This window comes from Erithacus rubecula (assembly GCF_903797595.1).
Source record: "Erithacus rubecula genome assembly, chromosome: 3".
Taxonomy (NCBI): Eukaryota; Metazoa; Chordata; class Aves; order Passeriformes; family Muscicapidae; genus Erithacus; species Erithacus rubecula.
The window spans coordinates 109,993,078-110,016,114 of record NC_136689.1 but is presented as its reverse complement, the minus strand read 5'-3'; the positions used below and the strand labels follow the sequence as shown (position 1 = coordinate 110,016,114).

Sequence of the window (23,037 nt, the reverse complement as noted above, 5' to 3'; positions counted from 1 at the left end):
CTAATTCTGATCATCTAAATCAAGCTTTTTAAGATTACTCAAATGAAAAATAATAAACTTGTTTCCTTTTCAAATTCAATGCAAGGAATAGACAAATACTTGGTATCCCAGTTCTGGAATAAATTTTACATGAGTGTCAGCCTTAGCAAGCATTTAGAACAAATTTAGTCTGATGAACAGTCCTAAATATTGAGAGAAAAAAAGAATTATAATGAAACAAAAGAAGAATTATTTCACCAAATTGAAAGAAACCCAGAAGCCTTTTTTCCCTGAAAATATTCATAATTCTGAGGAATGGTGTGGCTTGTTGTAACATACTTAGTTTACCTTTCAGTAAACTTTGTTCATTCCTTGCAAATTGTTGTCATGGAATGATTGTTGCTCCACCATTTTCAATTTTTCAGAGCTGGAATTTAAAGGTAGGATCTCCCTAACACTGAAGATTACAGAAACACCAAAGAGTATGGCAAATCTTCACAAAGCAAAATTTGTTCAAACACATCAATACAATAAAATTTCTGTCTGCAGGAATTAGAAACAATTGCAAAATAATTGTGCATATTTCCATCCTTTAGGAGATTAACTGTATCAGTGTTTTTGTCATCTCTAAAGCAATATAAGAACACAATTCAGCAAGAACTTATTCCAATCAGCATTTTTTGATTCATAAACCTAAGTATTTATGAAATATGGATCTTTAGTTCACATAAAAATTAATAAAATGGGAACAAAATAATCATAAGTCTCACCCTTTGTAAATTCCACTCAGGTTGTTCATTTGGTAATCCATCAAGTTCAATTCTTACCTTGTAGATATTCCCAATACTGTTTATTTTAACCTGAATCAAGTGAGATTTGAGGTTACAAGATTCAGAAAACACATTGCTTCTGTATTTGACTAAACAGATTACTGTCTGAGCCCCAGTGTGACCAGATTACAGCCTACTGGGGTTACAGTGCTTGCCAGGAGAGTGATTCAGCAGGTATTTGGACTCTTCAAAGTTTCAAGAGTAAAAAAAGTGGGTGATGGCTGTTCATTAGAGCAATGAGCAATACAAAACTACATCCTCTAAAAAAATTGCTTCCTCTGACTTCAAATAACAAATCTGCACAGTTAGATGACCATAAACCCTAAGATGCCAACATGCAGAATATAAAATTTTGGAGACCTTAAAGAATAGCTCCCAAAAGCTGAACATCTGCAAACCTTCAGAAGTCACTGATGCTATCTTTGCTTTCTGACTATGATTTGCATTCATTTGCACTTTCAAGCATTATGTGCATTCTTATTTACAAAAACTACTCTATGCAGCCCTATCTTCAAATTTTAAATGAAGCCTCACTTATCTAGGGTTCGTTTGAAGTTTAACCACTATTTAAATCAAGCATAAATAATTCCAGATTCTTTGTAATATATCTTTATAAAAGGAAGATTAAGTGTGTTATTATGCTATTTCTCAAAAAATAATTTCATTCATAAAAGATTGGTAACAGCATAATCCTTTCCACCATTTACATCCAAAAAGCTATTTACATTGTACAAAATTATTCTCGTTCTCTTAGAAATACCTACTAGTATACTATCCACTTATTCTTTACATTCACTAACAGAAAGCACTCTAGGAACTTTAGAGGTCAGAATTACCTCATTTCCTGTATCAGCTTTTGGCTTATTGTGCTTTAATGTAAGAAAACTTTATGTTATATTCACAGCTTTGCCATGCTTTAGTCAAAGATGTCTAAAAGCAAAAAAACTTTAACTCTGGATTTCCTGAACAGTGAAATGCACACTGAAATTTCACAATGGTTGTTTGAGACTGAATCTGTGGGTTTCACATGTTATTTGTTTTGGTATACTTGTTACATCAACCTCAATTCCATTAACCAAAGAAATGTGGACACAAGGCTTGCAATGTGACAGTATAGTTTCCTTCTTTTCCATTGGCTTAAGAAAATAGCTTTGCTTTGCCCTGCCAAGTCACATTCTTGTTTATGCTGCATAATATTCCCCTCTAAAAGTATTTTTATTGGAGGTAACCTGGAGACTTTGGAATTAAAGCAGTAGTAAAGTATGGGCATATACTCAACTTGAATGTGAAAAAAAACAGGTGTTGTCTTTCCCCCCATTTCACAAACCTACTTCTCAAGTAATATGGGATATGGGCTTCTCATTCACAGGGCTGCTGTTCATATAACATCTATTATATATATACACATGTGTCATCTGCTTATTCTAATAAATCCCTCTACAGACTTTTAGTTAAAGAAAAAGGATTGCACATAATTTAATGTATCAACACAACACAAAACAAAATGTAGTAGACTGAGTCAGAATGCAATAGTGTTTTCTGCCTAAAACAAGCATAAGTCTTTCAGAAGAAACACTCTGGTAGTCTTGATTTTTCTCATGCACAGTCTCAGGAACAATTAAACAGTCAATGAAAACTCACATGGGTAAGGTAAGGTAAGAAAGAGAAGGCCAGATATAAATGGTTTTCAATTCTTAAGTTAGCTCTACTCAAACTTTTCACAGTTGCACATGTTGCTGATAAATGAAGGGTTAAAGAACTTTAAACTGATTCCTAATTGCTGGATTATTACAGCCTTTCAGAAGCCACTTTTCCCTAGAACTCCTGGCCAGAGCTATGATTGAGTTGATTTCTTTAAAAATAAAATTTAGTATCCTCTATTCTAGAATATATCAGTGAAAACATAAAAGTTCAAAGACAGAAATGGTAAGAAGAAGAAGAAGATGTAACTTTTTTATGTCTTAAATTCCTATCCTCATTTCAAGACCTATCCTGCTAAACAGGATAAAGTTTAAAGGGAAAGGGAGAAGAAAGAGCTCTTACTCATTGGCTTTTTCTTTGTGGATTTATCCACTGCAGACTAAAGAGTGAAAAACACTTCAGTGACATTTGCTGTTTCATGCCTGAAAGCTATAGTGTCAATGTGATGTAAAAACATCCTAGGAGTAGTCCCAGGTGCAGAGAGAAAGATCCTGCTCTCTCACAAGATCAATATCTGCACCACACTGCCATAATGGGCCGCATCCATTTTAGAGAAGAAAAATTGGTCCATCTCTTCTGAACATATGGATTAACTTTGCAAACATGCCATTATCCAACATAGCTTATAAATTATTTACTAATTAGAAGAACAGGATTCCCTGTGGATCATAATCTATAGCCTATATGCTTAGAAAATGAATATTATGGTAGCTTATCTCTGTGCCTATGCCCTATTCATAGAGACTATTATTAATATCATTGACAGTAGCAAGCTTGGATTTTGCTAAGATTGTATTAGAAGAGTTGATGAGTTCAGAAAAAAACCATGAAACATATAACTTCTGCTTAGCTACTGAAGACAGCAGTGTTATATGCATGTCAGACAGGGATTTAAGCAGAACAGAAATTTTAGCTCCTTTGCTAACTTCCTCTCAGCCTGCCTAGACATAATTTCCTTATTAAAATAGAGGTGGGGTTATTCTTAAATAAAAGCAGAAACTTTGTGTTTTCACAGCGTGGTAACACACAGATTTCATTGGACTTTTAGTTATTCCACAGGTAAATATTTCTGGCATTTCAGTCACTTATAACATGGCAGCTCTAAAATGGGTTTTCTTCTTAAATTGAAGAAGTTCCACAGCATACATTTTATAGTATGCTTTGGAAACTGTATGCCTGAAAATTTAATTACTAAAGATCCCTAAACAATATGCAAGTCTTATATCAGACATGGTTTGTTTCAGAATGAATAGTTTTAAAAACTAGTTTCAAATCAATTGCCTTAAAGAAATCAATTTATTTCTGCAGTTTTCCCATTTGATCTTCTATATGAGGGAGGGGGTTTAAAAGAAAGATTATTTCTTCTGTTGCTTACTGTAAATAACAAGCTGATTTAACACAGAATTGATGGAGATTAGAAACAGATTCATTTTATGTGGTAAATATTTTTTTTTCACACATCAGGAAAATCCTTGTAAAGGTACCTATTAAAATAATGTTCTTAGCCTTCATTAGCTACCTGAAATTCATCTTCCTGCCTGAGAAAAAACAGCTGCTTCCTGTTGTCCTTGCCAAGAGTTATTGGTCCAGTTAATCCTCTGTCTCCATATATCCAAAGAGCAACACTTGGTTCAGTTCCTGCATTTCCTGTCAGTATTGACTCTTTCCATTCATCATCTGAAGGAAGGGGACACTCACCACCTTGGGGATTTCTCATTTCCTCTGTGAAATACAGAATGTTAGTGGGAGATGAAAATTGACATTAAACTGCCAGGTGCTGTTGTAACTTCAGCACATGAGGAGGCCATAACAGCAGGGGGACTGTATTTTTTCATGGCAAGTGAGGTAGTCTGAAAAGATTGATTTATGTTTCTTGTCTAGACCAGAAATGTGCTGATTAGTTGAGCTACAAGAATCAGCTGGAAAAGAACAAGTTATCTCTTGCACATACTATTGTCACATTCTTTGTTCATATTCTGGAGCAGAGTAAGGATGCTATGGTGCAGAACTATGACCATTAAATTGACATTTCTGGTTCCTGAAATTTAGAAACAAGTAGAATTCCTCCTCCAATGCCTTGTGTTGGGACATCATTAGCAGAGTCACATGTCTGGGAATACAGATAATTTTCATTTCAAATTTTTAAAAAACCAGGAAATTAACTTTCTTCAATTTAAATATCAACTAAATACTGCAAAAAAATTTAACAAAAATACCTCAATATAGCCTTGCCCAACCTTATGCAGTGCCATCATTTGGATTGAGGCATGCTCTGCGTGAATGAGACAATGGCAGCACAGTAGCACTTCATGAATAAATTTCACAGCTCTAATGGCTGAGCAAATATAATTTTGTAAAACACAGGCTTTACTTTAGAACAGCACCTAGTGATCTTCCATCTACCCTTAAGATAAATGTACATACATGCAGAGACATCAAATTATACCTCTGCACAGGAGATAGAGAAACATCATACTCTGTTAGGGTAAAGGAATTTAGTTTTGAGTAATTTAATCAAAGTGGAATATACAAACATCAGATGTCTGGAACACTATTTTTCAGCAGTGGGACCACTGAACACAGAGCCCTCTCCAAAAGAGGGGATCCTTGCTGCCAGGAATTTATAGTCTGTTCTGATATAAGAGGCACTTATAAGCCCCAAATCTGAAAAGATGAACCTACACATTGCCAATATACTGTGTTCTCCAGGGGTTCCCAAATTGTTCACAAGAGCACTTTCCATGTGACTGCAAAAAGAATTTTTAATATGCCACCAACATGAATTTGTTGAAGAATTCCCAGTGCATCACTGTGGATGTTTCTGCTGCACTGCATAAGCTATGTAGTGGTATTAGAGTTCTTTCTTTTTTTATTTGCTTGATTAAAATACTGTACTGAGTTTCTATGGATGGAGCTTTTCCCTTCATTTATTACACTGCCTTAGCATCAAAGTTAAAAAACCAAACACTCAATCAAACAAACTCAAACCAAAACCAGACAGAAAAACAAGTGATGCAAAAGCTATCACTCACCAGCAGCAGCATTTTATTCTTAGAAGTTGCACTCAAAAGGAATTATACAGTGTTTGGATCATCATGTTGTCCTATATTTAAATCAACATGGTAACTAAAGCACCAAAACTGAATTATGATCCACTAGCATTGATATCTTAACTAACGTTTACACAAGAAATTGCAAAGGACTTAGGATCCAATAGAAAGTTCTATAAAAAATAAGGACTGACTTCTGGAATCACAGGAAATTTAGCACTAGTAAAGATTATACTATTTGGCTAATGAATTTTTAAGAAATTCAGGACTGCACTAGCATGACTTTTACAGCAGTGCTTCTAACAGTAGTGGAATGGCTTTGTAATGGTCATAGAGATTTAGAATAAGCTTTACTGTCATAATAATAGCTGATTGTATTGTATTCTTCATCATAACTGGGAACAAGTTATTCTGAAAGGAAAAAGAAAATCCGCATCTCAAAAATAAAGCAAGAGGCAAACATCTAGAGTTTACCTGAATAATAACTTAATTACACTTGTCTTTCTGTGCCTGAAATAACAGAACTATAGCAAAGTAATTGCTTTGGTTGGATAAATATTTTTGAGAATTTGACTATACAATTTTCTGTACCTGCAGTTACCTAACTTTCCACCTGTAACTCTGAAAGCTAGAGGTCCTTACAGCTATCTAAAATCACAACTTTCTTACAGCAAAGAGATTTAAATGCTCATAAAAGGCAAAGATGTTCAAGAAACATAAAGAATCCCATGTGCTTCATGTGCTTAGGACAAGAATTCCACACTTGGGCAGTTGCTACCCAAAAAAGTTACTGCAACCTCAAACTGCTGTATCTTGGAACAATTATAATGCACAAACAATTCACAGGCTTGGAATGCTTTTTGCCTCATAAATTACTGGCTCTTCTTACAAATGGAAATCGGTAGCATTGATTTGCTACAGGCTAAAAATATTCCAGTCTGAAAAGAGGATTTGATGGTTGCCCTGCATTACTCATGGGATTTTACACACTTCATGACACCATGCTGTAAATCTATTGTGACAAAAATTAATTCTAATAGGCCTGCAAGAGAATGATGAAGTCAGAACCTTTCCCACAATTTCACAGCAATAACGTTTTTTTTTATATTTACTTACTTCTAAATGTAACACAAAAAGAAAATTACTTTGTCTCAGAAGACCATATGATTGAGTGACACTTTTAAAATTAACCATCAGAAAAAACTAATCTCTGGAGCAGAAGTTTGGGCAATAATTTTATTTTACACCTGTGTGTATCATCATTTCCAATGTTAACTGAGGTGGAAATGAGATCAGATTTTTGTATCTTATAAGTAAAATATATTTTAAAAATAATAGCAAATAATAATACCAGACATACAGGAAAAGAAGATGGAGGATATAGAGAACATTTGTCCAAGATACATTTTGTTAAATACCAAACCACAGAGCTGTTCTCAAACTCACAGATTGCATTTGTGTCATGGCAGCCAACGACATCTGAGCTATTAAGTGGCAGGTGGGACCTGACAACATCTCAGTCCAATGAAAGAAGTTTGTTGAGGAACACTCACTCTGCAATGGGAGAAGTCCCAAATGCTGTAGCATGATTTGCAGTTTAGTGAATCCTAAATCAATTATTATTTGTGAAAACAAAAACCAAAACACACCTACCAGTTAGCAGAAACAGACATAGAAATGAGGGCCTGGTCAGTCTAAGAGTTAATCTGCTCTGAGTTTGCCTGCTAAGCCTACTGCTGGATTGTATACTCAGTAAAAACATCACCCTTTCCCAAATATTAAAAAAAAAAAAAAAAAAAAAAAAAGAGAGAATTTAATTAATATCAGTTTAAAACTCAAGGTTCACCTGTACATGTCAAAAGACATATGTTGAGTGAAAAGCATCTTATTTAAAAATGATCATTTTATTTGAAAGACAGAGTAACTTTGATATTTCTATTCATTTTCCATGAGCAGAATCTATATTTATGAATGCCAGAAAAACTACTTACAAAGTGCTATAGACTCCATGTAACCAATTTCACGGCAGATATTGCTTCTATAAATGGATCCTTTGTATCCAACCCTAAAAACATCCAGCTTCTTTGAAAACAGGTTTGATGGCTTGTGTATTGTTGCCATGGGTTTCAGACACAGCTTATCTGCTGACAGCCCACCACACTTTGGGAAGGCTTTGCAACACAATGATACAAGATGAAGTCTGACAGATTAAAAATTGGGTGTCTTGAGCTAAAAATGGAAAAAATATTGCCAAAAAGAATAAAGTATTTATAATGAGTATCACCTATGCTTGGAATTTAACCAGAATACTTTGGTTGTGCTGAATTTAATTAAAATCCTGCCTGATACTTCCCATTATACCCTATGAACAAGGATGCCAGATGTGATGTCTTGTTCACATAGCGAAACTTTCCATGCACACTTTGAAACAGTGTATATGAGGATCAAGTTTCAAATCAAATCAGCAGCCCACCTGAATTATTTTCTGCATAAATGCCTTTGAGAATATCTCTAACTGAGTAAGCATGTCCCCATACTGGAAGTTACAACACAATCTTGTGTTTAAAGCTCAGTAGTTTCCATTTACCCCACCTGCTTTTTATGGTGATACGACACTACTCAGACTGTCAGGGTCACTGAGTATATTGAAATAAGAGATGCAGGAAGCAAACATGATCTTGCCCACTCTTTAAGAGATATATTAGTCCCTGTTTTATTTAGCTGTCTAGTTCCTTAGTTTGGTTACTAGGATGCTGAATATTCAAAAAATTCTTGTCTTAGACCATTTGTGCAACTTCTTTACCTATGAGAAAGCATTTAATTCTAGAAAAACACATCTGCTAGACCATGACTCCAAAAGCATGACCAAAACATTGTTTATCTAAATCCTACCTGGCAAAACTTAGGTATAAATCTAGCATGCAATTCATCAAAACCTTCCTCTTTCCTCCAGTGAACCATAAAGCAGAAAACATGAGTGTGAGAGCATAAATGAGAAATATTCCACTCTTTCAGGGAGCTTTAGATAGGGTTCTGCACCATATCAACCTCTAAATTTCCACTGAAATATTCAATCAATAGATTATCAGTCAATTTTTTGAAAAATGAAGTTATTTAACAAGTTTTTCAACCTGCTGATTTTTGCCTTATCAATAAAACATGTTCCAATGCTCCTTTTAGAAAAAGAGTAACTGGCAGTGTATTTTATGTAGTGTGTTTGTGTGCATAATTCAATAATCTAGAAAAGCCATTCATTGTCCTTCCTGACGTAAGGAAGAAATCTTTGCAAACACACACAGAGGACAAATATAAAACTTGTAGCACAGCTGATTTTAAACTGTCACTTACTTGAGAGTGGGGGTGTTGGAGGCTTTTGAGGTGCAGCTTCTGGGCTTTTGCTGGTTGGAATTTAAATTCTCTGAAGTCTTTCCTCTCTTGTTTGGGTACTGCAGATGTTCCCATAGGCTTTTCCTGGCCAAGTAAAACAATGAGATGTAAAATCTGTCACTAGCTAGCAGCCATTTGCTTTTCTTTCTCAGAAGCTAACAACTGCTCACAGTTGTTCCACACAATAGACATCAAAATCCTTTCTCCATTGTTAGTAGAATGCTACAAAAACTGGGAAAAAACCTGACATATCAATTAAAGTCCATTCAATGTTTCAAACATCTAAGCAAAAATTTAGCATTGATGTGGGAATAAAAATATTTGTTAAAATGTAGCTTTCTCCAAAATAAACTTCTCCACCCCCAAAACATTTTTTTCTTAAGAGTGGAAATGGTGAAATGAAAATTGCTAGAGGCCATTTGAATAACATAAAGTAAATTGATATTGCTAATATGAACATGTCAGACAGACAATATTTATTCCTTGCACAGAAAATATTAGCTCCTTTTTATATTCCTTTTAGTGAGCAACACAGATTTAGAAGGGTTGAAGCCTGTGACAAAGTAACATTTTGCTTTATTTAATGACACCAGGAAGCACTGACTTGTTGAGAATTTCTATTGAAAACACTGCTCTTCCAAAAAGTAATAAAGGAAAATAATTTCATCATTTCTACAAGGACATAGTGATTAAAATATTCCTATCACCCTGCAGCAAACAGGGACAGAACAGTAGGGATGTGCTTACAGTGACTCTCATAATGCTTCCATCACAATATACATGGAACAATTTGTAAGAGTGATTGTAGCTTTTGATACTCTCTATTTGCTAAGATAAGTTTGTTCTTGCTGTGTTTGGAAAAAAATCTGACCAACTTCTCAATTGCAAACTGATGTCCATTTAACCTTTTCATGAGTTGTTTCATTTCCTGGTGTCTGTTGTCCAGTCCACCAGATAAGAACACATTTCCTGTAGAATAGTGTTTCCTGCAGCTGTAATCTAAATCAGTTAGCTACCTTTGGTAGCCAGTTTTTCACCAAATTAAAAACTTTCTTCTCCTGAAGGGGAAAAGACAAGCAGGCTACCCAATGACAGTGATCCAGAGTGTGCTGAGACCCAATTTCTGAGTCCTGTTTAGTTGACTAGGTCAGCTCTGTACTGAGGAAACATTTTGACTACAATAGCTTCCAAATCTGACTTTGGGACAGAGGCTTAACATAATGAATATTCTGGGTGGGGTGTACAATGTATTTCATATCACGAAAAAAGAAACTAAGCACTGCCAAGTCAGACTTCTTGAAAGTCTGCAATTCCCCTATAAAATCAGGAAAAATTGTGTTAAACTTGGCAGCAGGACAGCATCTCCCAGGCTGCCAAAATCTGTGGCCAGAATGAGGAATACACCCAGGAAGTCAATGTCATCTTTATCTTGTCCTCTGTTTCAATTCTCATTTTTAAAAGCTTAATAGTAAAACAGTTGACTGTATTATTATTATTATTATGTAATTCAGTTAACTGAATATTTAGGAGAAATTAAGTGTGCATACAATAAATTTTTCAAACAACTGAAACACAAGGGAAATTGTGTCAATGTATCTTTTACACTTTTGCTTTGAATTTTGTCAGTTAGAAACACCAATTACTAAATAAAACCATAGGCTATTAAGAAATCACATACATTTGATGACCTGTGGGTAGAAAAATATATTTATTTCTCAGTGTTAACAACTGGTTTAGTTTGGCAATCTGGTAGAAGACCAACATATATCCCTCTATTTTGCACGGATTTATTTTGCACAAATCCAGTTTCCAAATTCTTGTCAATTTTAAAGTGATAGTATTAATCACCTGTGCCCTAAGAGATTGATAACAGAAACATTAATTCAACAATTAAATTAATGTAGCTAGAAGACTTTTTAAAAGTCTTAATTATTACAACTTTCCAGTGATATTTCAGATTAACTTTACATTTTTCACAACATACTACATTGCTACACACACAGAAACATACTTGCACCTAATCTCTGTTTATTCCTTTATGACCAGAAAGACTAATCACATCAGTTGGTAAGTGAAAGCATGCTGATTTATGTTAGGATTTAGGTGAATGTTAGGATATATTCAAAGGAGTTTCCAACTTAAACAGTTTCCAGAGCATTAAGGAATGTGAAAATATCTATTTCAGAACACACAGAAGACATGTGAATTTCTATACAAATTTATACATAGCACATATTTGATAATTTTACATAATATAACATGCATTAAATAGATGCAACTGGTTTTAAGTTTAATTTCAAAACCTTCACCCAATGTCACTTTTTATCCGGACCTCTTGATCCATTGATGAGAGCACTGCTGAAAAATAAGACACTCACTAAGCCTGTATTCAAAATATAGATCAAATATTTTACTCCCTGAAAGTGTACTAGAGGCAATGAAAAAACTCCCATGGACTTCATATCTGATCAATATCAATCATATCAATTTCATATTTCATATCAATATCATATTTCATATTTAGTTGTCTTAAACTCCCAAATAAAAGTTATGCAAGAATGTTTCTCACACAAATATGAGAAATATTAACTTAGATGAACAGAATCACACTTTAAAAGCCAGGGAAGTATACAGTTACTTACATCTTAATTATTTTTTAATGTGCTTTATCTTCATCATCTAACTAAGTTTTAACCTAAGTTTTTTTAAACCTAAGTTTTAACTACATCCCCATTCTCAATAGTTTAACAACAATCAGATATTTACTGTTACAATCAACTACAAAATTGGCACAACACCTTCTTTTGCTATATTTTTCTACCTTTACTTTGGCAAAAGAATGAAAACATTTCAAACACTTTAAATCTGAACTAAGTTTTATGTCATTTTTACCCAAGCAAATTAAAAAAGATTCTCTCCTATCACTGACAATTCACTCAAACTATCTGCAGAGGGAAATATAAGCAAGAACTAGTTACTGTTCCATCACACTGGTCATCTTTGGTCTTCGGATACGCTCTTGGTTTTTTCACACTTTCAAACATGCAGAGTCCAGAGCTGATTTTATCCACCTACTATTCCAGTAGGATTCTGGCTGCTGCTGACCTGTCCCACTGCAGCTCCCATCAGGTTTAAGGGACAGAGCCTGGCAGAGACTTGTGTTGAGCAGAATGATGGCACATCCTTTAGAACAGAAACAAAAGGTCCTCTAAGAACAGCACTGCTTTTCTCCATACTAAACTTTGATACTGATACTGCTCCTACTGTCTTGTTTTAAGCACTTATTCATGTGTATCCATGTATAAAGGATAAAAGAGACAGTCAAATAATTCAAATATACCTCCAGTCTGAATATTCGCTGCTTTCTGTGCAGGCACTAACCAGAGCAGCAGAAACCCTTCCCTACTCTGCAGCATCCCAACTTTCTCTTGCTCAGCAGCACAGCACAACATCCAGAGAGTAAGGAGAGTGGCAAATTAAGGAACTGGTCTCTTTTCAAAAGCAGCTCTCGTGTGCTGCTTTTCTGAGGACTACTAGGAAGTTTAGGGTCTCACCTTTCCTGTGTTACAGCCCACCCTATTCACATGAACCTGCTGTGGTATTGGCATCCCTCATCCCGGGATAAAGGGAACCTTCCCAAGTTCTGCCTACCTCTTAAACTGGTAGTTGAGCTCCACCTCGTGGAAGAGGATCCCTCCTTTAGCTCCCAAACCTCTGAAACTCAGTTAGAAATAATCAGCAAATTTTGAAGAGTCTTCCTAATTTCCCTCTGCCCACCTTACCTTGACGTGCACAACAAATCCTTTGGAAATCCCAGCATATCCTGTTATTTCATCAGCTACTTTTCCTTGGAGGTTGAAAGCCACAGTGTGACCTGGGTAGCTGGCTGACACAAGAATGGCACAACTGTTTGGTTGAAGGTAAACACAGAGCTCACATGCCTTGTCTTTGCTCTAACACAGTCAAAGAAGAAATAATAAATTATATGAACTTTATGGCAAAATCCGATGTATCACAATACAGTTTCTGTGCTGTTCAAGTTCCCACAATATCAGCAGTCCAGTACAAAAATCTTTCCATTTTTCAGATTTGCAGTCCCAATACTCAAGGACTGAAACTGTGGATTCTGGAATTTGACAGAAATAGCATATTGCAAGATCTGGCAATAATATGAAAGATACCTGAGTGCCTTAGCTGAGGAGTGTGTCACAGCCTGTGAAAATGGGAAAGAAATATAAAACTGGCATAGACAGGAAATGAACCATGGTAACTCTTGTCCACCAGCCCATCTTCTCCTGCCTTTGTGTTTGTCTTCATTCATTTATACTGTTCTCACAGAAAACACTTAGAGAATCAGAAATTTTACATGAAAGAGTAATGCAACATGGTTTACTTTTGTCTGTTCAGCTTGGTTAGCTCTATGGTCCTATTGTATAAAATACATAATTTAATATTTTATCAAAACATTTCTCAATACATAATAATATATACATATATATATCAATATATTATTAAATCATCATCGTTTTCATATTTAAATAAAACTCAAATTTTAATCAATATAAAATGCTATAAATTCCTCTAATAATTGAGAATACTTCTGATTTACACCATGTTAATACTTTAAAAAGAATCAATATTTTTAGGAATTTTTTTTCATTTTCAAGGCACTACCTTCTGAAGAAAAAGCTAAAAGAACTGTCTATCAGATCCAATATACCTAAAAAAGAAAAGGGAAAATTGTATGGATTTTAGAAGTAGTTGTGAAACAAGTGAGTAAGCATGTCCTCAAAGCACAATTAAGTAGGAATTATAAGGCAAACTGTGATTTTGTGTAGCCTTTTTGTTCCTCCAATGCCTGAGAGACAGGTATTGTATCTTACAGGTGTCATAAAACATCAAAGACCCCTAAGCCCCTTCAGACTAATTTCTGAGGTCTTTCACCAGAGGAGCAAATGCCCTCCTGCATGAGGGGAGGTACCTGGGCATTTCCACCCACACTCCTCCTATAAACCCTATATGCCTGTCTTTACACACATCAATCCTGTGTCACTTCACTCTAATCAGGCCCAAGGAGTCCATTTACAAAAACCTGGATTACTCTCATCTCCTGGGACAGGTCATAACAGATGGATATTAGGAAAAGGTTTCTCACCCAGAGGGTGCTTGGGCATTGAACAGCTCTCCAGGGGAATGTCACAGCACCAAGCCTGACAGAGCTCAAGAAGTGTCTGGACTCTCAGGCCCATGGTGAGACTCTTGGTGCTGTCCTGTGAAGGGCCAGAAACCAGATTTCCATGATCCTTGTGGGTCCCTTCCAACTCAGGATATTCTCTCATTCTATAGATCAGAAGGAACTGAATTCTACAACTCCATTTACCTACCTGTGTACTGACTGCTGAGGAAGAAAGGGCATAGTAAAACTTTGAATCTTTGAAACAAATCAACATGCATCAAAACAAACCTTGGATTATACCAACTGTCTTATGACTGGCATGTTACTTTAAAAAAAAAAGAAAAAACAAAAAGGAAAAAGGGCCATTTAAAGTCAAGCCAGAGAACTTTTCCTTGGTGAAAAAGAGAAGATATTAGGGCATTCCAGGTAGCTTGTCAGCATGTGGCAAACAAATATAAATGACATCTTGGAATGGCCTGATATATCTGAATTAAGGAAAAGAAATCAATCAAAGAATAAAAAGTAAACTGTGAGAAAACAAAGCCCTATCTCTAAATTCACCTAGCTATCAGCAATTTCCTGGGTTCAGTCCTGCAATTCTTCAGTCCTTATCTGATTGGAAATACAAATATTTATTAGACAGATAATATTTTTTTTAAAATCAGACAATGACATGTCTTTATTAAGCAGGAATCAGTAACAGCATTTCCTAACTTTCCAGTTACACGGCCACTGCCAAGAACAAGAGCAAGAGATGGCATCTGACGACTGCTGAATATACATATATTGCTCCTTTTGACATTTATATCAAAAAGACCTAAGAGTTAAGTGGAAAAAAAAAAGTTAGGAATATGAAAGTATATTAATTCATATTTGCATTTGATTACAATCAATGGTTTATCATTTTCATGAGAAAATAATTAAGTGTTTAACTCAACAGTTTGACCTCTCTGATCAATAAATTCTCTAATTCCTTCAGGAAAGGGCATCTAGGGACTACTGACTATTTTGCTGCCTTGAGGAGAAAAGCCCTGAGAGGTAATGATAAGGAACAAATTTCTTTTTATCAGCACATATGTTTTAAAAAAAATCCATAAAAAGGAACTGGGAACTCCAGCCTAATGAACTGGACTCTAGCAATCAATTTAGATGATAAATAACAGATGATGTAGGGAACATAAAGCTCTCGGGTAAGGAAAGAGAATTCATTTTCTCTGTATCCATATTAGAATTTGTAAAACAAATCTTGCAGCACAGCTCAGGGCTTCTCAAATTTTACATCTGGCCAATTTTCCGAGCAATTGATTCTCTTACAGCTACAAAATACTGATGAAAGGTAAATTCTTGCCACTTTTATTGTTCCCAGGGACAACAGTGATTTTTTAAACAACTCTTCTACCAGTCCATTAAGTTGCCTTTTTGTAAGATGCAGCTGTCCCTGGAGGAATCCTGTGGTGTCCTGATGCACTCTTTGGTGTGTCCTGAAAGTTTCTGTCACATCCAACAAGATCTGTGTAAGGACCCTGTGTAAAGTCCCTGGTGTGATGCCAGAAAGACTGAGCAGCTCCATCACTACCAAGGGAATAAAATAGATGTACCTAATATGACATGTATTAGAGTTAAGTGTTACTAATGCAGCAGGAGTAAAGCTGATAAAGGGTGGGACTGGTAAATTGCTATTAAAATCAATTACAAAAATAGAATAAAATTAATTTATGCATACACATATATATATATGTATACACACACGTATGTACTCCTTATTAAGGAACTCTAAATTTGAACATGTTATCTTAGTTGGATCTAGTTTCAAAATACTCCAGCAGTCCTTGTCATGTGAGTTCTGTGAGAACACTAAACTGCAGACAAGAAGTTTTTTTCTATTTGGTAAAGGAAAGCCAGCAACAAGACACCACATGGTAATTTGTGTGCATGTGTAAACTAAGCCTATATTTTCTGAGTCCTTATAGTCATGGATACATGTCTATTTCAAGTAAGGAAAATGTTTAGTATGATTATCTACTCCTATCCATTTCAGGAATCTCAATATGAAAGTCTCTTACTTCTGTCTCTTATGCATGCATCCACATGGAAAATACTTCACCTATTTGTTTTTCTTGTCACCAAGAGCATCAACTCTGCTGTCTGGGTAGAGGCAAATAAAGCCATGAATGAGCCTGTTGTAAAACTGAAGTGTAATGCCTTTCTGAAATTTCCACTTTTCTGCAGCCCACTAGTTTTGCAAGCAACAAACAGAAAAGACTTATGAGAATAAGATACACAGGAATTTATCATACAAAGCATTCAGCTGACCTGATTTCACTCATAGCACCCTTTCAGTGGTTTAAATTGAAATAAAAAGCTATACTCTTGCAGTTTTTTTCTCTCTTGAGTTCCAGCTCTTGTCCTGTGCAGATAAAAACAGTGTAATTAATTTAAAGAGATCCTTCATTCTCTTTGAGACAGTTTTCTTCCCCACTACTTTTCACTTACTTCCTGGAAATATGCTGGGATCTGTCACATGTAGCTCTCTAGCAATATTCCCATCATCCTGTCTCTAGTCCAACCACCTAAGAACCAGAACCTCTTTCAGTAATAACCTTGAATGGCAACTTCCAAAGTATGCATGGCACTTGGATACTGGTACTTGCTGTCCTATGCATTAAAGTCTCAAGGCTGACAAACAGCAATACAAAAATCCAGCTTTAGTAAAAAGCGTTAACACTGGCAAAAAAATTTTGTTTTTTCCTTTTTCTTGGTGAAACATAAGTGAATACTTTCTTCGACTGACGTACAAGGGCCTAACTCAATTATTACAAATCGAGAACTCATATCCATCCAGATCAATAATGAGTTGTGCAGTAGTCATGATGTTTGTTCTTCCTGTCTGCAAGAAGGCTACAGCAAGATGCAAATCATTCCATGCCCTGAAAATCCCTATACAAGGAGGCAAATCCAACTGTGGCAACACTTTCACCATGTCTGAACTACACTTTCACAATGCCTTTGTACACATCTACTTATGTAAGTTAAGTCTAACTCCATTTGAGTCAAAAGCATTCACACACTCGGAGCAAGACAGCAAGCACGGCATCAGACTCTAACAATAACTAGCACATACCCTGTATTTTTCTGCCTGAAATGGATTTGAACTCTCCCTAAATTATGTATGAAGCCAGCATTATAGATCTCCTCATAGCAGTTCATCTCATCTAGAATACAGACTCAAAATTAGGTCAGGCAAGGATGAGGTGCTGTATCTGATAGGCAGAAAGCCCTTACTCACACATAAATCAGTTTCAGTGTGCACATCGCTCACTCTGGGCTGTCTCAGGCAGTTATTTATTCACTCACAGAAGTGAGAGGAGGAAATAGAATTGGGGAGCCACTGGCAAGCTGCAGCTCGACTCTTACGTGACTGGACTTTGCCATTCCTAATATTTGCACTGATATTTATCGATTAAAATTTTTCTGCAAGGTGTTGAGAATTAATCAGGCATAGATAAAACTGTAAATGAGTTGTAGAACAGAAGATTCAGAGCAGCAGCATCTGCAGGGGGAAAGGAAAGGCAGGGAAGTTAGGATTGCTTTGAATTACATTGCAGCTCAGTGACAGGCTGCAAAGCTAATGAGTGAAGGGCGTGTGGTCAGGTAGCTGCATTTGTGATTGCTGTTTCACAGGATCTTAAAGTCTGATCCTGAGCTCACTGAACCCCACATTAATCTCCATACTAACTCCAGTATATCAGGAACAGTTTGCTAGGGAGACAGCAAGCCACTCTTCTGAAAAGCTTTGCGTTGCAAGGCATGGAAGAATGGATGAACCCGCTGGTGTCTGATACGAGGTGCTGGATACAGATAATGTGTAACAAAAGCCTATCTTAAATAGTTCAAAAGGTGCAAGAATGGCAAGTTCCCACACAGAACTTTTTGTTGCTTTTTCCTGAGTTCAAAGGTCAGATACAACTCTTAGAGGTGTAAAAAGAATCAGACCATCTCAACTCACTTCTTAGGAAACACATATTTCACCTTACAGGACCTTTCAGGAGAAAAACTAATAGTTACTAAGTTTTCAAAAGTCTAACTCAAATCAAACATAACCAACCTGCGACAAAGAAAAGTATAATCCAAATCTGTTACAGGATCCTTGATTACAACTTTGTCCAGAAACCATCCATTTCCTTAGAAGAAATAAAGTTTAGAAACAAAACCAAAACAAAACAAAAAAAAAAAAAAACCTAAAAAGAGCATTGTTCATGAGAGAAAAGTTGGTACATTTAATTATTTCAGACTTCCTATAGTTTCCTCTCTTCTACTGGAACTGCAAAATCTGCAGATCCACTGGCAGGTTGCAAGTGTCACAGCTGCCCTCACAGATGGAGAGAGGACAGTACCTGCTCTAGGTACTCTAGAGCTTCCTTAAGGCCCTGGCTACATCCCTCAATTCTTTAATATTGCCATCATATAAGAATTATCCATTTTTCCAATCAAAATATCAACAAAATTAGATATCAGCTTATGATGGCTCAAAATAAGTTGCTATGTTTACAGTATTTAGGCTCAAGAGTTGAAAAATAGGACTTGTAACTGCAAGCATTTTAAGTTTCACCATTAATTGGAAGTCTAATGACAAGATGGTGTCACAAAAATCATCAGTTTCATCTTTAAAGTGCAACCGATAATGCTAATCCATCTAAAATTATAATAGCTCATTTTAACTTTAATACAAGACACAATCAATGTCTTAACATGAAAACATTCCCTCTCCTCACAGTTTTTTAAAGGGATTAGTCAAAAATTACTGTCAGATGCTGTCCTGAACATAATGGTTGAGAGTAGAGTGAAGGTGAAATTTCTGACCTGATCCGAGCCCATTATGTCCTATAAAAATCTTGTATAAACAAAATCCAAGGTGCACAGCTTCAACAGCAAAGATGTCAGTCTGTAATCAAACCAACAACATTTCAGAAAAATCTAAAAAGCATAACATTCTCCAGCCAAAAAATTGTAAAGACCCTTAAACCCTTATAACATCTTTGTCAAGATCATAATTTCAAATATTAGCTGAAACAGCAGTAGAAATAAGCCTGATGACTTTGCTAATGGGAATAGTGCTATTCAAATGAAAGGGATAAGAGTCAGGAATGAAAAACCTGTTGAAAGCATCAATGGCTAAATATTTAAATTTACAGCAGATTTCAAAATAAGAAATGCACATATTAAATGAAATTTCATATCCTCTTCATTTATTAAACCAAATGTTTAGAAGAATGAAAATCAAAAGTACACAGCTTACCTATTTATAAATGAAAATTCTCACTTTCAAAAGCACTGGTATAACTTTGGAAAGTATTTGGAAATTTATTAGGGAATTTTGAGGAGCCACTGGAATATAGTAATTATTTAACTGCACCTTTCTTGGGATCACCACCCACCCAAGAGAGAAAAGCCAAACAAAGGTGTCAAAAAAAGCCCTTTCACTTACTTGTCCTTTTAAAAATTTCTTGGATTTCTGTGACCTGAGCAGCTGTCTTGATCCTGTATCACCTCTTTCTCCATAGACAGAAATATAGACATCAGCCTCAGTTTCAGCATTCCACAGGTCTCCTGTTGTCACATGCACTTTGTAGACAGTCACTGACAATAAAAGATGACAACTTTTCATATCACAGGCACTGTTATAGTTACAATAACATCCAGCTGGCTGTAGAGTCCAAATACATCTGTGTCAAGGACAGGGTATAAAACTTCAAAAATCCTATTCAATAAAATAAAATACAAACTTGCTTTTATGGTTTTTTATGGCTGTTGCATTTATTGTTGTTTCCCAGGCTGTGATTTGTGGAGAATGCAAATACAAGTTAATTTTAAATGCCCAGTAACATATTTTGATCCTGCAGCATCATTTGAAATCATCATAAACTGAAAAGTAAATAAGGTAAATCCAAGATTAATGTCACCATAAGTGGTGAGATCGAAACTATAAAAAGGAATGGGAGCCATTAACATTTTGAATGCAGTGGTTAACCAAATAGGCTAAAATCTAGCACCAATATTTTAGTTTTCTAGGACCTTAAAACTCAGAAAACTGCATTGTTTTATTATTTTAGCAATTCATGGTACAGGACCAGAACCATCTGGTCCAACTCCTGCCATGATCATGGATGTCCTCAGTTACATCAGGCTGCTCAGAGCCATGTCCACACTGACTTTGTATGTTCACAGGGATAAGCAACCTCTCTATATTCCATATGGAAACACTTTAAAGTATATAAATTTAGGAGGGAACAACTAAGATTTAAATTCAATAAATCATTTATTTAGTAAGAGTGGATATTGCAAGTAGAACTAAATTTGAGTTAAAATATAATGAAACTAAAGACTATATTACTTAAAAATATCTACCAATATAAAATTGTGGTCCTTAAAATGCAAAGGTGGAAACTCCATAAAATTCAGTATTAAGATAAAACATGCAATTATAATCTTCACTATTAACAAGGGAAAGGCATAATTTGTGCCAATATACACTAACACTACTTTGTTAGACCAGGTGAGTACAGAGAAAATGAGAGGGGAAGAGAAAACCTCTTTTTCTGGCACACAAGCTCTTCTTCCAAGGGTAGGTGTCTGTGTGCTCCTCTGTCTTGCAAGCAGAAAAGAGTTTCTGAACCACTGGGTCCGAAACAACATCAACATTATCATCATTCAATTGTCAGTTTCTATTTGAAACACGTTATGAAGCTTGGCTGCAATTCTCTGAAGGAGGCTGATTCCATATCTCACTCTTCTGATGGCCAAACACTTTTATTTAATATGCACTGAAGATTTATTCACCATCAGTCCATATCTTCAATTATGCTATTTTTCCCTTCATCCTTATTTCTAATGATTATCTCTCATTTATTTACATGGTAGATAAATTTTTGTGTTTGTTACTAAACAAGCTATCTTTAAAGAATTTGATTTGGATAATGGTAACAATTCAGCAAAAACACTAAACAGCCTGCATAGGTTGTTCTAATGCACCCACACAGAACACTAGTGACAATTTCCTTCTGGCATGAAAGGGAACTCATTTTGAAATCAGAGCCTCTGAACTTCTCTGAAATATGTGGCAAAGGCCAGCCACATTTAACACAGAGAAACTTTTGACACTCTTTATTTAGCAGCATAATCAGGCACTATCTTTCCCAGTGTATGCTTGTCTCAACACTCAAAATAATTTTTATTTAGCAACTGTTAATTCATTCTGCATTTTACCTATGCAATTTCACATGTCAGCCAAAGTTTTTCTTTGCAGCACCAACATGAACACGTGTCCATGAACATACCACAGCAGAAGGAGAGAATGAATTTCTCTAGTCAAGCAATTCCATGAATAGGACCATGACAATCCTCTATTGCAACAATTTTCTCCTTCAATAACTACCTACTTTCTAATTCCTACAAGAAGAAAAGCAAACGTCCACCAGACACCAACACTGTATTAGCCTGATTTATTCAGAGGATACAATTAATGATTGTGTCAAACCATGAGCAGGCAGGGACAAAAGTAGGATGATAAAGGACAAAAAGTCAAATGAACACTGATCAGTCCTCCAGCATTATAGCAACAAAGTCTCTATATAACACTTCTTAACAGTTAAATTCCCAAGTTTTTCTTTGAATGAAAATGTCAAAGAGTGTTTCAGCCTCTTCATTCAGAAATTGGTTTTAAAGTGCCTCTCATCATCTCTCTGTCACACTGAATCCAGACTCTCTCAATGTTCTGTTATCAAACTATCTTCTCTGAAGTTAAAAGCTGTGTTCCCTTTTCACTGTCTCATGCAGAAATATAACATTGGTATAAAATCACAGAGGATGTCTTTCAATTACTAAATCAGAGATGAAACCTTCTCCAAAGCCTTCTGCATGACCTCTTTTACACTGAAGCTGGTAGAATTGCACAGATGCTCTTTTTTTCCTCCCTTGTGTGAGAGAGAAGTTGTTAACTACAAAATGCAGATTGAGAGGTTGGTTGTAAATGTGTCTTTGTGCTTTTCATGCATGAAGATTACTTGATAATAAAAATCTTACATTGTATCTTCATTTCAGAAACAAGGAAACCTGCTACTCAGAAAATGCCCAAAAGTTAGGATGTACAGAGAATCACAGAATATTCTGCATTTGGAAGGGACCCACAGGGATCATTGAGTACAATTCTTAAGTGAACAGCCCATACAGGGATTGAATCCACAACCTTGACATCATTAGCACCATGTCAACCAACTGAGGTTGCTGAGATCTCAACAACTGAGGCTGTTGAATTTCCAGTCTTGGAATATTGGAAACAAGAGAACATTTGGACAAGAACAGATACTGCAAATAGGGGCATAGAACATACCCAGTATAGTACATTAATAATCAATAATTAGTGATTACTTAAAGAGGTAAGGAGGTGTTTGACTTTCACACCAGTGTGCATGTACCCCTATATGAACAACATTAGTCTCCAGACTAAAGAGACCAAACCTTGATGAAGCAGGCTGAGTGCCTCTGAGGCTCCTCATGTCAGGAAGATCATGAGCACCCAAGACCAAAAATCAGAGCAGTTAATGTGGATGGGCCTCTCTCTAGAGCATTTAATGAGCCATTGACAGCTGGAGGAAATCTCTCCCATTATTCTTTTTCTCTTAAAACATACTTTTGAGGCACAACCCTCTTTTTTCTGATCTTCTTGCCAGGTTCTTAATCTCAAAACTCAGTCATCACATACATTTATATGTAAATATAACTTCAGGCCACCCATCTTTTTATTACAAGAGTAACTGTCTCAAGGTATGTTTTCCCACATCCATGGGCCATTTTCTGGACTTTTGCCCCTCGATTCTATTTGCATATCTTGTCTCCCTCTAGCCTGCACCCACAATAT

At 35.8% G+C, this 23,037-nt stretch overlaps 1 protein-coding gene across 1 annotated transcript in view; it reads right to left on the bottom strand.

The window, feature by feature from the left end:
* The window catches only part of RP1 (RP1 axonemal microtubule associated), a gene marked incomplete at both ends in the record, with an annotated part of 160,715 nt that overhangs the window by 114,948 nt on the left and 22,730 nt on the right, over positions 1-23,037 (bottom strand). The window contains 17 exon segments of the mRNA XM_079299550.1: positions 1,600-1,678; positions 4,030-4,232; positions 4,957-4,987; positions 8,909-9,039; positions 10,626-10,664; positions 10,667-10,787; positions 10,791-10,802; positions 11,926-12,018; positions 12,024-12,130; positions 12,288-12,378; positions 12,730-12,900; positions 14,849-14,940; positions 16,230-16,356; positions 16,499-16,530; positions 18,209-18,304; positions 18,984-19,065; positions 19,609-19,760. Of these exon segments, the coding sequence (XP_079155676.1) occupies positions 1,600-1,678; positions 4,030-4,232; positions 4,957-4,987; positions 8,909-9,039; positions 10,626-10,664; positions 10,667-10,787; positions 10,791-10,802; positions 11,926-12,018; positions 12,024-12,130; positions 12,288-12,378; positions 12,730-12,900; positions 14,849-14,940; positions 16,230-16,356; positions 16,499-16,530; positions 18,209-18,304; positions 18,984-19,065; positions 19,609-19,760 (1,659 nt within the window).